Consider the following 16,654-nt stretch of genomic DNA (forward strand, 5'->3'; position numbering starts at 1 on the left):
TGCCTTCCCCCTGCCCCTGCTGTCTTCCCCCCGCCCCCGCCCCCGCCAAGACTTACTGCGGGTTTCAAACTCCCTGAGAGTCTGAAAACCACAGTCTAATGCAATCAAACTGAAGCTACTTTAGTGAAAAATCATGCTAATCTTTTGAAAAAGGCTACATTCTATACACACTAAACTCACATCCTTCAGCAGCATATTATGCTACAGTGAACCCCTGATTTAGCTGACTAATGGGGAAGGGTTGTAAATGTTGAAAGTCAATTAAATCCAAATGCACTGACATAAATGAAGATATGCATGCACAAAACAAAAAGCAGAAAACATTCATTGTTTCCAAGTCAGTTAAAGGCAAAGGTTCACTGTATTAGCAAGATTTCTATTATGGCCGCCAAGATCATTTTCCTAAGATCACCAATTTAGGCCAACACATAAGCTTAAAGCTTCGCTATTGCTATTCCAGTGTAGCCTAAGTGCAAACCATGCACATCTCTTCTCCGTTCTGCTGTCCAATTTGGAAAGTTTCGAAGACAAAAGTCTGCTTCAAGATTTCACCATTTGGTCTAAATTTAATTCCATCAGCTTCCAATCTTCTAATCAGTTTCCAGTTCATAAAAACATTCCTGTTGTCCCATAATTGCTGAATTTCCTCAGGGAGAAGGTTTTTTAAACACACACACACACACACACACACACACACACAGTGTTCCCTCATCATGTTTGTCCATGGCAAATAGGGTGCCAAGAATGTATTCTTCCTCTCAGAATGTACTCTTCCTCATTATTGCTTAACATTTTAGAATGTAATTAAGCAATTCCAGCTTTAATAATGGTTTTCAGTCATATACATGGGACAAAAATCAGGTTAGCAATCCTACCTACATCTTTTGATAAGAAGACTATGTTAGTGCTGCTGCATGTTTTAATACATCAGACTGGAAATTAAGAACTTAAGAATTTAAGAACATTTGAGTGAACACATATCTGGCCCTTAGTGGCTTAAAAAAGTCATACATGGACTGATCTCCACTGAAAAAATGGAGATTGTCTAAATAAGAGCTAATGTATACCATCTCTCCTCTCGTGACGTCTATCGTGCGATTGTGAAATCCGTTCACGATCATGCCTGCTTCTCTCTCTGACTGGTGAACGATGCCTTGAAGGGGTTTGTTTTTGCTGAGAAGGTGAAGCTCGGTGAGGATAGGGAGAGGAGGATCGGCCTGCAGGCGGGGAAGCTGCCCTTTTATACGAGGGTGATGGAGTCCTTTTGTGACGTGGTGAAGGAGAGTGCCTTTGAATAGAAGAACCTGACTGAGATGAAGAGGAGTGATGCCTTGATGATACAGGAGAATGATGCTGGGTTGGTGGTGAAGCAGATCTAAAGAAGTAGAAATGTATAAAGCTTTCTGTTGTGTGCTTTTTGAGCTTGCTCACACAGCAGTTATGGGAAAAGTTCACACTATGGCAAAATAATAGTGCTAAAGTATCAAATATTGTTCAGTAAGACCTCCTGATCTTTTTAATGTACTATGTATCAGTGTGACCTAAAGATAGAAGTAGCATTTTTTATTATTAGAAACAATCTTTAAATGTCTGACCTGGCTGGCTGACACAACCATAGATTTTCAAGCCACCAACTTACAGAACCTACTATAACAGGGGTGGTCAAACTTGCATAACCTAAGTGCCACGTATGATAAACTTCAGATGTTTGAGAGCCACAATATTTAAAAAGCATTTAAATTCTTAAAATATATTTACTCGCCATGAACATTACTTACATTTTATTTCACTGAACTCTGTTTATACCCAGGAAATGATGATAAAGTGTGAAAATTTTTACTTACCTTTTATATTAATTATGATGCAATAATGAGCTGTCATCATATTTTCACAAGCCGCACATTATATGTCAAAGAGCAGTATGTGGCTCATGAGCTGTGGGTTGGCCACCCCTGTATTATAATATAGTTTTATTCTTCTGCTTATTTCTTGCTACAATGGCAAGAGTCTTCATGCAAGCTTCTCTAATTTTACCTTATATTAGTCAATTTCAGTTCTATTCTGTAAGTTATCACTGGCGGCTACTAAAATGCCTCCAAGTCTGATTCAAATAGACAAAAGGCAATAGAACTCCCACAGCCCAGCATATTAACTCATGGGCAACTTGCTTACTCACAGATAAGAGTGTTGTCCTGTATTATGATGTAAACTGTCCCAGGTTTTGGTGGTATGAAAGCAGACATTTTTATATCTTCCTAGCCAATCAGGTGACATGTGACTGCAAATTTCAGCTCAGAGTAACATAATTTTGAGAAGCATTTAATTTGTCCCAGTTAGTAGAAGGAATGTCTTGTATTTTGGCTTTTCTATAAGTTCAAGTGCCTTGGATTATAATTATTTTTCACTTATACACCAACCCTTCACCAGAGATTCTCAGAGCAACTTATACTCATTTACCATGTGGTATTACCATACTGACCACTTCCAGGGCTAGAACTTGCTAGCCTTCAGCAGCAGAATCAAGTTATAAGATCTTCAGACAATTCTGTGTCAATATGCATATTCAAATTCTAGTGTTGGAGTTGGCATGGAAAATTGCTTCTGTTTATGGGGTGGGGAACAATTCACCTACCCTACTTTTGAGCATGACATACAAAAATATTCTGTTTTCAGATATGGTCTTTTCATAATGATCAGGATGTCTTGAACCATGTCACGTATGAGAAGTCAGCTGCCTAGCTAGTGCGAAAGTACCATACATATTTGCGTATAAGTCAATCTCATGGATATGCTGAAGGCAAGTTTTAATCACAGAATTCACTATGACCCATGGATAAGTTGAGGGTATAACTTGGGGAGGGGAGGCTCTGAAAATCTTTGAATTAGATACAGTGATTTTGTCTGATTTTACTCGAGGCCAGATCCTGAAAATAACTTACCAATAATTGTTCCGAAGCAGCTATTCTCCAAACAAGAAGACAGATAATGGAGGTAATGGGGCTTGTATGCTTTGTGAAGAGTACACATATTTCCATAGCAGCAGCCAACTCTCATAAGCTCCTTCACCTTTCTTACTGTTTGAAGAATACCTCCATTTCTGCACTGCTTCAGAGCAAAATAAAATAGCTGTATTTTTTCTCTTCCTTCCCTGTGCATCCTGCTTCTCAGCCCAATCTCTCCCCCCCCACCACACGAAGCAGCTATTCTTAGAAGCTATTGACCCATGCAGACCCAGGTTTTCAGGGTCAAGTTTAAGGTGATGTTTTATTTATACACAAGTATATACAATAATTTAACCAATCTGTGGCATACTTCATATCCCTCATATTAACAGAACACATGTGTCATTTCCAGACTACTAATCAGGTTGTCTCGAATTACATTGTTTACCAAGTTTCAGATGTCTAGGTGGCACGGTATCCTCAATTTTAGTATCTACAGAACTGAGGGCCAAATTCTATCCAATTTTCCAGTGCTGGTGCAGCCAATAGGGCTTGTACTGCATCCTGTGGTGGGGAGGCAGTCACAGAGGCCTCCTCAAGGTCAGGGAACACTTGTTCCCTTATCTTAGGGCTGCACTGCAGTTGCACCAGTGCTGAAAAGTTGGATAAGATTGGACCCCAAGTCAGTCATAAGCATTGTTGTACTCAAGAAAATAAAAAGTTATCACTCTACATATACATGCCTCTGGCTGCTACAGCAAGGCCTCCAGTCTCCCAGTACAAATCTGACTAAGCACATGAAGAACACTATAACTCCATAGCCCATTTTTCTATCCTGTGTGTGACTTAACTTGACCTCTGTAGAAGTGCTACCTTTTATTATAAGGTCAAAACACTCCAGGTTTTATTAGATGTAAAAATATCCTTTCCAGACTTTTCAGTAAGAAAAGAAAAATATAGTGTCTTGGGCTACCTCTGTAACAGACTTCAGCTTTCTAGGGTCCTGAGAATTGTTATTCTAACAATTCTGAACACTTTCTCAATTCCATGACAGAATGAGTCAAGCGCGCACCCACACACTCATCTCTCTCTCTTTCTAACCTGCAAGATGGAGAAAAAGAATGTTTATGGTTGCTGGACTTAGCTGGAGCCCAGGATGTTTGCCTTCTCCTTGTGGTAGGAGAATACTCTCTTGACGGAGAGGAATTGCTACCAGAATGTTCTTCTGGACTGGGCGAACGTCTCTGTCTATGAGAACTTTCTGAGGGATCTCTGAAGAATACATAAAAAAGCAACAGGAACACGAGATCAGCAAGCTAGCTATCAAAGATCAATCCCAAAGCAGTACCAGCATTAAGATCTTATTTTTGATTTGCTCTTCCATTTATTTTGTCCCCCGCTCCTCCTTTTTTTCTTACCACTTGGTGTTAAGAGGCTACAGGCATGGTTTTAACTTTTGTACTGTGCTTAATTTAAATGCTACAAACAATTACATTAGTTTTTCACCAGCAAACTCAAAAGGTAAAGACACAGAATATTAGCATTAAAAGTGAACGTTCAGTGAGATACATAAGAATCTCCATGTTGTCAGATCCCTGCAACAACACTTATGTCAATTATTCTGATTGCAAAATCTGGATTGTCTTATTTTCAGCATGAATTCAAACAACACTGAAAACAATATGTCTTAATTTATTATGTCCTTGCTCAAATACTGCTTGTTGGCAACACTTTGTGTTTTCGTTCTCCATCCTTTCTGGCAGCCTGTCAAGGACATGAAATAGCAAAGATGCAAAGAAGAGAAAAGCTACTGGAATTAGTCTAGAAACACAAAACAGAAATTAAGAATATTTACATAGCTTTTCAAAATAAGCAAAACAAGAAAAAGATAGGTCCCTGTCCTAAAGGGGGACACCATTTAAAAAGAAACATAAAAGATTCACCAGCAACAGCCAGTGGGAGGTACACCACGCTGGAATGAAGAGGGATGCACCATTTAAAAAGGAACAAACTGGAAAACCAGAAAGGAGCTAAAAATATTTTATACCATGTCATATTGCAGTTAGTCATAATGCATGATTTTTTATTTCACCTCCCAGATACATGGGAATTCCTTTTGATAGAAAAATTACTACATCAGGTAACCTACAAAGCACAGATGTTCCTATATAGCAAACTTTATGACAGAATCTAAAGGCCAGTAATGTTTAAATGTTTATCATGCTGTGGAAGCCCAATTATAACGGGGACTGGAGAAATTGCTTTCCGGGGCCACATCTGGCCTGAGGGTCTTATGTTTGACAACCCTACTTTAACACTATCAGCTAGGCAAGCCATTCCTAACTAGATGCTTAAATAAGAACAATTCTTGTTTGAACATAGTGATAAGATCTAAAATTTCAAAGATTTCAAAAATAATTTGCAGTTGAGAACTTTTGCCAGCCCCTCAAATGCTGTTATTACTAATCATGTATCTTTGCATTTTAATTGACATGCTTTATAATCTTTACCATGATCTTACTCAAAACAGCATTAGTGAAGTGGGCTACTTTTTCTCATCTTGCAGACAGTGAACTGGGACCACTAAAAACATTCTACGTACTAAGATATAAGGAAGGGGCTTCCCAAGAATCCCTTTCCCTAAAACCACCAATTAAGTCTATATGGCTAAGTTACACCGATGTTTGCTGCATTATTTGATTGTCCTGGATCTGAGAGTGAACAATAAATTTGCCTCTTCACATTTTAGAGACATTCTAAGACTGCCTTTTTCCCCTGGAATTTCAGAAACTGGGCTGTATCCATTCATGCATTCCATGAATATAAACTCCCCCTGACTGTGGAAGTATCCCACTTGCACAAAAGGCCTCTTCCATTCACATAAGGACTCCTTGAGCGAGTGCAACACTCCTCCTATTCTCAGAGGTAGTCTGCAGTCATGAAGTGCCACTTCAGTTCACAAAGGCGTTACTCTGGATGTGAATCACTGCTTGCACATTTTCAGATTTTTATGAAACTGTAAGGGTTGGAAACATTCTGTTTTTAAAGAAAATACATGCAATAAGCAACATTCCACAAATTGTAGCATATGTGTGTTCTTGAGAAATGTTCATAACCTAAAAACTAGAAGACTTAATAGAGGGGCAAACCAAACAGAAGACCCTAATTATTTAGCAATCAGTGAATTACAGATGTAGCAAAACCAAGAAAATTAAATAACTATACACCAACAGACATTGCAATTACCTCTGTTTCTCTCTTTTTTCTTTATTATGTCTTTCAAGGTCTCTGCCTCTCTCTTTTACCTCCCTTGGTTTCTCTTCTAACCGCTCTTTAACTTTATGCTTCTCTTTATGTTTTTTCCCTTGTGCCGTCTCCTCTTGCACTGGTGGGGGAGGGCTAGGTGTACGAGGACCTTTCTTTTTACTGTGGTTGCTTTTTGAACTCCTAAAAATACAGGTTAATATATGATGAATTATTCAATCAATTTAGCATCTGAATTTGTCTTGTTAAATATCCATTTTATTTTTAATGCATTTACTGTGTTTTAAATATGTTCTGAGCTATCTTGAGCACCCTCTTGAAGGAGGGGAAGGGCTGGATACAAGTATTTTAAACCAAAATACAACCTGAGCACATTGACTATTTTCCGACTCTGAGATAACAACTCCATCAACAGTTTCAAAAAGGGATCTAGAACTGCAAAAATTCTCACTGTTACCCAAAACCCACTGCGGCCATTCAAAGAGGACTGCTGATCACAAGGTAGCTGCCATGTGAAAATTTTGTGCAACTGTCTCTGCACAATGGTTGCTCTACACCGAAGGCTGCATGCATTTGACCAGCTTGCCACAAAGAACTGGGATTAATCCATCTGGCAAAACCATTTAAGTGTCTAGTGCAGCCATTTTCAACCACTGTGCCGTGGCGCACTGGTGTGCCGCGAATGATCCCCAGGTGTGACGTGGGAATTTGGGAGATGGTCATTTATTAATAGGACCATTGGGGGATATGAGCCTCCACTGACAGCACAGCATGCCTTGTCAATTGTCAAGAAGCTGATGGTGTGCCTTAACCATTTTAGTGCCTTGCCAGTGTGCCGCAAGATGAAAAATGTTGAAAATTACTGGTCTAGTTCCCCCAACAGGCTGCCACAACTGCAATGGCTGTGACAGACACAGCTGCACAGACGTCTACAGCTTCATAGCCATGTCCTCCCTCTTTTAAACTGAAGCATGTTCTGAAAATCTCATGAACACACATGGGGCCACTCACATAGCCTGCCTTATTTATTATCTGCAACTCTTGCCCATTTCCTATTCTAATAAGCTCATCTATGTGCTGCCATCACAACTCATATAAATCAGGCAGACGTGAACTTCAAGCTGCCAGGTAGCTGCTATGGAGTTCTAAAAGGTAAAAGGGGAAGATGACTGGAGCAGAAAGTTAAATGTCCTGCCTCATAGTTTCAATACATAAAATATAAGATTTTCAGGACTGCTACATGATTGGTGCTCTTCTTATGGTACATACTCAAGATCATTTTTTCTTAATTAAGTATCCCAATTTTAATCACCATACTGTAGTAAGATCAAAATGACAGAAGGGAAGATTTTCTTTACACCTCTCAGTGCATATTTATAAAAGCAGAGCAAAAGGATTCTCATTTTCTCTAATGAAACCAGAGCTTATTAAGAATATTTATGTACTTCTTTTCAATAAAAAGTAGTTCGTAAAGCAGTTTACATAGCAAAATAAATCAGTAAATTGTTCCCTCTGCCCACAGGACTCACGGTCTAAAAAGAGGTGCAGACCACATATACAGCATTGTTGGGAATCCCTGTTTACATACTAACCTCTGTTGGTCCAAGAGGGGTGAAGAAACCACAGAAGTCTTCTTTTCCCTCTTACTATTAGAGCAAGATGATTTGGGACTGGCCCTTAGTTTTGGAGATTTACTAGCTTTTCTTGGTGAAGGAGAGGATGACAGTTTTGATCCAACTGCCTCTGGAGAAATCTTGAAGAAATGAAACAATACTTTTATATCCCAAACAACTGGTAATCACTGAAGACTGAGATCATAGTAATTATTGAAAGGTACCTACTGTCAACCCACTTACCTGTAGGGTAACTCTTACACCTTTTAGAATATTAAGTTGCAGTCCTACACAATTACCTGGGAGTAAGTCCTATTGAATTGTATTAAATTTACTTCTGAGTCAAAATGCATAAATTAACTATTTTTATGGAAATACATAAAAAGTGAGAAGAAGCTTTAAATCTCAGTTTGCTGGCCTGACTAGGCCATACAAGGTCAAGGCAGGACAACCACGATAACTGTACTCTTAGAGGTATTTCCAAATGCAGTCTAAAATATAAAGATACTTCATATTACCATGCTGTAAAGATGAATAGTAGAAGCAAATATCTTATTCCTATTGGTATGTGTGAATATTGAGAAATCTTCCCGAGACATCCAATTCATCTTACAGAAACTCACTTAGCTTCTTCTGAAAATTTTCAGATGCTTCTCCTTGGGAGAAACCCTGAAATTCATTTCAAATTTCACTATTTTGAAATTTAGGTGCCAACCTTCTCTGTATGTGCTAATTCAGGAACTGCCTGCCATCCCCACTAGCAAGAAGCATCTAAAAGAACCAAATTTTACAGTGTTCATCTTAACTCTGTAAGGACTAGAGAGGCTGAAAAGTGTTTCAACTTGACCTGTTCACTTGGATCTGACAGCTTGGATCCTAATTACTGCAAACAGAATTTTGCTCGTGAAATGGAATTATCTTTCCCCATTCTTCCCTCTGCATCTACCAATGCTCCCAAAATAATTGCTTCTGAGAACCAAAAGCCTTCTGTAATGATGAGGGAAAGCTATAGCTAAAAGGGGGGAAGCAGCAGAAATCATGAGAGGCTCAGCTGGATCCTAGCCAATATCTGTAACAGGGGTGGTCAAACTTCAGCTCGCAAGCCACATGAAGCTCTTTGACACATAATGTGCAGCTCTCGGAAATATGTTGGATGAGCTCCTTTAAAGGCATAATTAATATAAAAAGTAAAAAAAATTTCAAGCTTTATTATTATTTACTGGGTATAAACTGAGTGTCCTCTGGATTAAAATGTAAGTTTTATGTTAATGGTGAGTAAATATATTTAATAATTTTAATGCTTCTTAAAATATTGTGGCTCTCAAACAGCTGATGTTTATCATATGTGGCTCTTACATTAAGCAAGTTTGGTTACTCTGATCTACAAATCAGCCGGTAAAAATGAGTACCCATGAATCAACTTCTGCTGTTTCTCTTAAAAGGACCCATAAAAAGTCATTCACCAAGATTAATTTGAAACTGCAGTGGCTGGATTAATAGACTTTTGCTGAAACAGTTCAAATGTATCTACTAAAATTCAAACACGTGGAACACATGCTCAAAACAAATATGAGAACAGACAAAATGACATAAAAGCTAAACTATGAAGGAAAAAGCAAGCTTAAACACAGAGTATGCACGCATGAGTTACATGCAGTAGACAACCAACACTACCATGTACTACTATCATGTTGCTACTATCCTGAAGTTCTGTGGTTATTCAATTCTCAATTTATATTGACTATGTGAAGTATTTTCAAGATATGTACCTCTTTTTTAATCACTATTTCTTCTCTTTTCTCCATGTTTTCTTCTTCAAGCTTCATTAACTCTCTCTGGATTTTCTGGCGCTTCATTTCCAAAGAAAGCTCATGGTCATAATCGTAGTTCACGTCTCCATTATCGGAATCTTAATTTAGACAGAAAAAAGTTACATGCAGTCATTCAAAAGTTACAAGCTGATATAATTTTCCTATTAAAATAATTATTTAACTTCCATACACATTCCTGTGTGAAGCATTAAGCTGCTGCTTCACCACAAGTTGCTCTTTCTCTATCCACCTTTCTCTCTCCCCCCATCAACAGTATTCTTTTCTTCATCTGCAACTGATAAGACTTTGAAACACACCCACAGATGTGTCTGCAACTGTTACTCCTCTTTTTTTCTGTTTCTTTACCAGGTGGTGTCTCTTTACGCCAAGCTCTGTTATCCCTTCCCATTCCTAAGATATCTTCCCTCCCCATATCTAAGTTACCCTTTTACTACTTTCAGGCTGTTTTTGATTGTATTTTACTCTCCCTCCTTAAGTGAATGTTCACTTAATGGCTTAATCGCTAACAGGGAATCGGAGAATGGATCCCTGTCATTAAGTGGGGCACACCTGTACATTGCAGCCTGTTAAAAGTACAGATCTTCCCAAATGCAGTCATGTATCATGTTGATATCAAGTCTAATATACTAAAAATAAAATACTGAAATGAATGGGGACCCACTAGAAATTAGCTCACGACGCACCTAGTGGGTCCCAACCCACAGTTTGAGAAACAATGCTCTGGATTTTAATTGCTTTCGTTTATAAGGAACAATTACAAGCTCTATACTAAGTGCAGGATTCCCCAAACCAAAGCCAAAACATTAATTTCAGTCACTTACCGTCTCTATTTGTTTCCCAATCAGGATTTTCTTCTTCACTCTCTGGAGTTCTCTCCTTGGTAATTTTAATATCTTCCTTTCCCCTGTGTCTCCCCCTTGAGGATTCTTTCTATAGAGTATTGAGAAAAAAAGGAAAAATTAGTTACTGTCCTTTGAGTATGTATTATGTATCAAAGTACTGTAATATTTCTGGTAAGTATTCAAAGAACGCTAAGTCTTTCTTTACAAGTAGCTAATATTTAAAAGGCGGAAACTACCCAGTGGGTGAGTTAAGTTATTTCTTGCAACTGAAAAATTCTTCCATTACTCAAGGAACCCAGATGCGTAGTACCCTCAGTCTATGGGTTTCCTATGAGATAAACTTCAAGTCACTTGATGACTGTTTTCCAAACCAGTAATCAAAATATCAAGTATCAGAGTTCCAGTAATTTTCATACGCCTGACTAACTTCCAGCAGTATGAAAATTACTAGAACCCTGATACTTTAACTTGATATCTTGATTACTAGCTTGGAAAATAGCCAACTACTGAAATACAGATCAAGTTTTCCTTTTAAATAAGACTAGAAGTAGCTGAAGGTAGTGAATTATTGTTACAAGCGTGACTGCCTCAATTCATAGAAATTCCTATCAAACCTAATGGGCTAACCAAAAGGTGGCTCTCCTCAGCACCAGGAAATGCGAGACCAGTGAGAGATTGGGAAAAGGGCAGGGCATTTCCCTTTGCTGCACTTATTTTAAGATGCTGAAGAGTAATTAAATCTTAGCCAACAGGAATTGGTTAATTTTAAGAATGCAGTTAGTACTTTGGAGAGCCAACTTCATTATAAATAATCACTGCACTGCATAATAATCACAATAAGACAAAAGTTTTAAAACCCAATTTTAAATCTAGTCCTTTGAAGATTTTGACATGGGGACAGAGGAAATGAGATTAAAATTACCCCCTCCCTCTTGTGTGAAGAGAAGCTCTTCCATTTGTGGAATGTTAACCTAAGATATAACTCGTTACACTTGCACACACTGCACAGATACATCTCATCTTTCTGTACCATTGGGGGTGGATGGTTATACCCAATGTAGCAAGACTGGGTCTTTAACAGGAACGGAAGAAAATGCTCTACTAAAATACCAATAAGTCAATCTTGCTTATTTTCCAGAACAAGTATTACTGTTATACAGGATACAAATAGTCATTTCTTCCAACAGTGGACAGTAGTGTTTTACCAAAAAAAGTTCCCACTTGACAAAAATATTATACTTCAGGATCCAAGCTTTTCGCAGCATCTATTTAAATGTAATTTACTTAATTAAAAGTCAGCTTTAAATTATTTGTAATTAGCTACAGGTCTAGAGGTTACAAGTTTAGTCATCATTTTTCACATTTCATGTTGAAAAACTAAGGCTTGGATCCAAAAAGCGACCTTGGAGTACCCAAAAATTCAGTGAAATTTTTTTTTCTTTGAACAGCAGGCTCTCATTGCTATATCACATTTTCCTCCATTTCAAATGAGGTTTGCAATGAGGCAAAGATATGTGCATGCTACTGTTTATGAAAAACATGTTCCAAATCCCCTTCAGAGGTCAGAATTAGTACTTATAGTGCTGTCAAAGTGCACACTGCTTTACACAGAGTAACAAGGTAGGTGCTGTCCTGAAGGCTTACAATCTATATATTTGATAAAAGGGAAAAAACAGAAAGGGGGAGAAGCGAATGACAGCAGGGGTAAATGAAGAAAGCACACACAGTTGTTTCAGGTTCACATACTTAGATCAGTTACAGCTGAGAATGGGATTGTATGGTCTTTTTGTAGTCTTTTTGCATCCTATCCAACTTGCTAAAAGAACAATATTGTGGTAAGTGGCGCTACCTAGAAGGCAAGTACTGTTAAAGTAATCTATTCTTACCCTCACAGGTGAGGACTGTTCCTCTGTATTATGTTTCTGTGGTTCAGTTTCAATGTCTTGACGCTTATTTTTCATTCTCTCCCGAAGGTCCCCTGTAGGCCTTTCTGGTGACCTGTGCAATGTAGACACACAATATAGGTGCTTCTACAGAGTTAAAAAAATAGTTTCAAGTTTTGCAGTTCATAGTTCAGAAACAGGATTCTTCTATCTCTTGTCTGCTAAAACCTAGCTTCTGTCATGCCATGCACACAAATCATATTAGACCAATTATTCCTACCCTCCCTAAACCACACTTGAAACTTGCCACTTTGAAGGGACTTTGCCATATGATCTTATATTTTATTTGCTAAGGAAAAATGACACAATCAAAACAATTTATAGAAAATATTGAACATATGGCAAAGAGGGAAAGATTACAAAAAAGAAAAAAGTGTTCAAACAGCTATGTTGACAGACTGAGCCAAAGAATAAAGATTATTAAACACTACTGCAAATTCACACTTCAGCAACTTTCTAAAAAATACCTCTTTATTGTTGTCATTTTCATGTTCGTTATCAGAAAATGAAAATATACAACCCTATAGCTCCTCAAGTGCAAAAGAAAGTATGGGAGGATTACTGAAAGTTAGACTTGATTTATCACCATTAAATCATAGCATCTTTATTTCAAGTATGGTAGATCTTATTTGGGGGTTCAGTAAAATGAAGGAAATTCCAGAACAATACCATAAGTCCACTAGACTAGACTGACCCTACTTACTCTAAACTGACAGTTTATTTTTCCCATAATCAGCCAAACTTTATTCAGCACATTACTTTTCTATTTAAAAAAAGAAAAAGAAAGGAGCCTTCCGCTAATTATATGCAACAGCGAGTATAGCAGACATTAGGAGATGAAGTGCAAGCTCCTCGTGATGGTGCTTTGGAGCCTACTGTTAAGGAGGAACAAAAGTGAGTCAGTCAGAACTGGACAGTCTGCAATTTTTCTTTTTTCATCAAATTTCCTGAAAACTGAAGTTATAGGTCCATATACCTTAGCATGCCTATCAATAATTTAGGTTCCCTAATACAAAGATAGAATTTTCAACATTTCGTTCCCCAATGCAGTTCCTTATTTCGATTACAATTGCTTGGTTAAAGAACTGCATTACTAATTTTGTGTGCTGAAGAGCTTCACAGTGTGTGCTTCTCAAACAACAGCCCTCCATATAAGAAGCCTCTTCAGAGTTTCAAGAGCAGTGTATGAAAAGGCAGGGGAAAGGGGATGGGGTGATGTCTGCCATTCAGAGGGGGAAAATGTACAATATGCCATTGGGTCACTGCAAGCCCTTGGACATGCCTGAAGAAGCTCTTTAAAGTCTAGTCACCAATATTAATATATTTCTTGTTCTATAGTTCTTAAACCACAATAAAGGTCTCTAATTCAAATGTAAATCAAAACATGGACGTATTTCTCCCCAGTTTTTCCCCAAGTTATTGGGGAAATTTTGTGCTCATCACAGGTCAGGGAGCTTGAACCTCAATCCAAATTAGCTTTCAATAAATAGCCAATTTGAAACAAATATGCATAGCTGTACAAAATAAAGCATATATCACAGGTTAAATTATTTGTTTGCAATGACAAGCCCAAACATAAAAACAGGCAGCACCTCACATTTACTCTCCCCATACTGCTTTCAAGTTTATTATCAAAGATCATCACCCAAAAGCAGGTGGATTATTTTTTAGTTTTTTGGCAATAAATGTGCTCAAGTATGAAGCCATTTTCTCCAAACTTGAATACAACATATTTGAACTTACCAGCTATAAGCAAACTAGCAACGGTTTTAAATACCTCTTTCCTGTTTATCATTTAAGGCCTTTTCACGCATCCAAAGTTGGATCCAAAGTTTTCATTCCATTCACAGAAATGCAACACTCATAGAAAGATCCCATCCATGAGTTGAGCTTTTCTTCCATGAATTGAATCTCTCTTTTCAAGGAACAAAAAAAAAAAAACTGGATCCAACCCCTTCAATTTTTTTAAGTGAACATATAAAATGCTCACATAAAAATATAAACTGTTACATGTGTATTATTCAAGATCACTCAGAGACCAGGGACTGGCTGCAGCTCCCAGCTGAGTGTCATCCTCTGTAGTAAGCCCAGGTTTGTTGCTGTGACAACATGCAAAATGGCCCTTTGCTCAACAGTATTACAACTTGTTTCTCAAAAAAATGTTTTGTGCCACTAGCTAGTTTCATAAAGAATACTGCAGAAAGGTAATTTCTAAGCCTGACACAGTGGCCAAGAGTGCAAATCAATTTGGTTTAAAAACTTTCCTCAGCCACAAACACACCATGTGGCTTCAGGAAAGCCACTATGCTCTCAGTACCCACCCCAGTCGAAGATCTAGCATACTGTACGGTGCTACAGTAAGAATTACCAAGCATATGAAGCACTCTGAATACTTGAAATACACTATATAAATATGGGTGCTTTTGTTGCTATTCAAGTTTATCTCAGTCTGAAAACATGAAAAACTACACAAATATTTGAAGATACAGGTTAAATGCAACAGAAAATTCTAGAAGCTCCAAGGGCCCAAGAATATTTTTGGAAGCAAGTCCCATATTCAGCCCACAAAACAGAATATGCCTTTCAGCCACAGGTAATACATGCCTTTTGATACAACTGGTACTATCATAGTTTAAGTAATGAAATATAAAATTAAATCACAACAGGCATGTACCTAAATATTTTGCTAATTCGCATATTTACAAAATTCTAAAACAACTCAAAATTAAGATTAAAGAGCAGAAGGAAGTGAGCTACAAAACAACGATGATGGAAGTATCAACATTAAAGACTGAGAATTAGTTACTTCAAGCCAAAGTACAACTACAAACTACTACTAATTCACCAGATATCTGTAAGTTTAGGGGTGGCCTTGGCTTACTTGAGTAGCACAGTTGTGTAAATGGGAAGTAATTGAGGCCAGATTTTAGTCTCCTAGAACAGTATGTGTTATTCTTATGTACATTTTATTCCTTTTAAAAGTCCTTGTTTATTCCAGGTAATTAATAGAATCCTTTTCAACTGCATTATAGCAGACATGGTACCCAAGATTATGAAAAAATTAACATATTGTACTAACACCTATAGTAAACATAACCAATCTAAACTGCCTGAATACAAAATGCAACATCCCAATCATCCCTATATGTACAACAGTGGTTCCTAAACTTTTTTGCAACAGGACCCAACTAAAAATAACGCTTTGCCAACTACACAAGCCTCAGTGGCTATAAAGGTTATTTGGCCATAGTGCTTCCCCCCAGCAGCAGATTGTTTAACACTGGTGCACGTACTCTAATCTAATTGTCTTGTATAGTCTAATGTTAGTTTTCATGACCGAACAAAAATTGGGTCGAGACCCACCGGTGGGCCACAGACCCACAGTCTGGGAACCACTGATGTACAATGTCCCCTTCCAAAAAAGTCTATGCATATCATCTATACCCAGCTGGGAAATTTAGAGTTTTAGCCACAGGTCAAACAGCACTTTATACCTAGAAAATACACTTGCTTCAGATTTGTATACGTAAATTAAACACTGAAAAGTCTATTCTATTCAGAATATTTTATGCACAGCAGCCCCTCCCAATTTGTTGTACCCAAAAAAGAAAAGGAAACCTGCGCATTAAGTAATCTTCCTTAGCAAATGGATGCACACCTTTAGTATACTCTCCTGTAGAAAAACTGGGAGAGAGCAGAATAGTTGAGGTACAGTCCTCAACTATCATTATATATGCTTTTCTAACTCCCTAATCTTAAACACATTTGTCGTCAGTAAAGTCCTCCTTTCTTCAGAGTTTCCAAGTAGGAATGAAATTTATTTATGGAATGCATTCTTATTCAGAATCCTAACTAAAGCCAGAATGAACAACCGGGATAAACCACTGAAAAAAATCATTCAACATTGTTTTGAAAACTGAATGTATGTCATCTTGAATACTTAGTGCTGATAGTTTTGTTTTTTTAATATACATATGATATACGTAACCAACTTAAGGAAATCCCAAGTCTTTAAATGAGAGATTTAAATCATTCAAAGTTTAAAGGTCAATTCCTCTGCCTAAGGAATTGACTTTAGGCAGAGGAATGTACTACTGTGAATTTGTGAATATACTTCTCTATTCCTCTTCATTTGTAAGCTCGAGAATAGGGTCTGTGATTTTATCTTGATTTATATACAGTGAATAAAGTAATATCTGGCCATAGCAGGAACAGAAA

General features: G+C 37.6%; 1 protein-coding gene across 5 annotated transcripts in view; it reads right to left on the reverse strand.

Moving 5' to 3' along the window:
• Positions 1–16,654, reverse strand: part of ZC3H13 (zinc finger CCCH-type containing 13) — a 64,203-nt gene that overhangs the window by 27,432 nt on the left and 20,117 nt on the right. For 4 of the 5 annotated variants that reach the window (XM_066611293.1, XM_066611285.1, XM_066611301.1 and 1 more), the window contains 7 exons: positions 12,380–12,491; positions 10,473–10,581; positions 9,589–9,728; positions 7,799–7,959; positions 6,189–6,389; positions 4,044–4,214; positions 1,068–1,375 (listed from right to left, as the gene is read on the reverse strand). In XM_066611293.1, coding sequence (XP_066467390.1) covers positions 1,068–1,375; positions 4,044–4,214; positions 6,189–6,389; positions 7,799–7,959; positions 9,589–9,728; positions 10,473–10,581; positions 12,380–12,491 — 1,202 coding nt within the window. Of the gene's footprint in view, positions 1–1,067; positions 1,376–4,043; positions 4,215–6,188; positions 6,390–7,798; positions 7,960–9,588; positions 9,729–10,472; positions 10,582–12,379; positions 12,524–16,654 lie in introns of all 5 variants that reach the window. The other variant, XM_066611310.1, reaches the window with a different exon arrangement.

Source organism: Tiliqua scincoides, chromosome 1 (genome assembly GCF_035046505.1).
Source record: "Tiliqua scincoides isolate rTilSci1 chromosome 1, rTilSci1.hap2, whole genome shotgun sequence".
Taxonomy (NCBI): Eukaryota; Metazoa; Chordata; class Lepidosauria; order Squamata; family Scincidae; genus Tiliqua; species Tiliqua scincoides.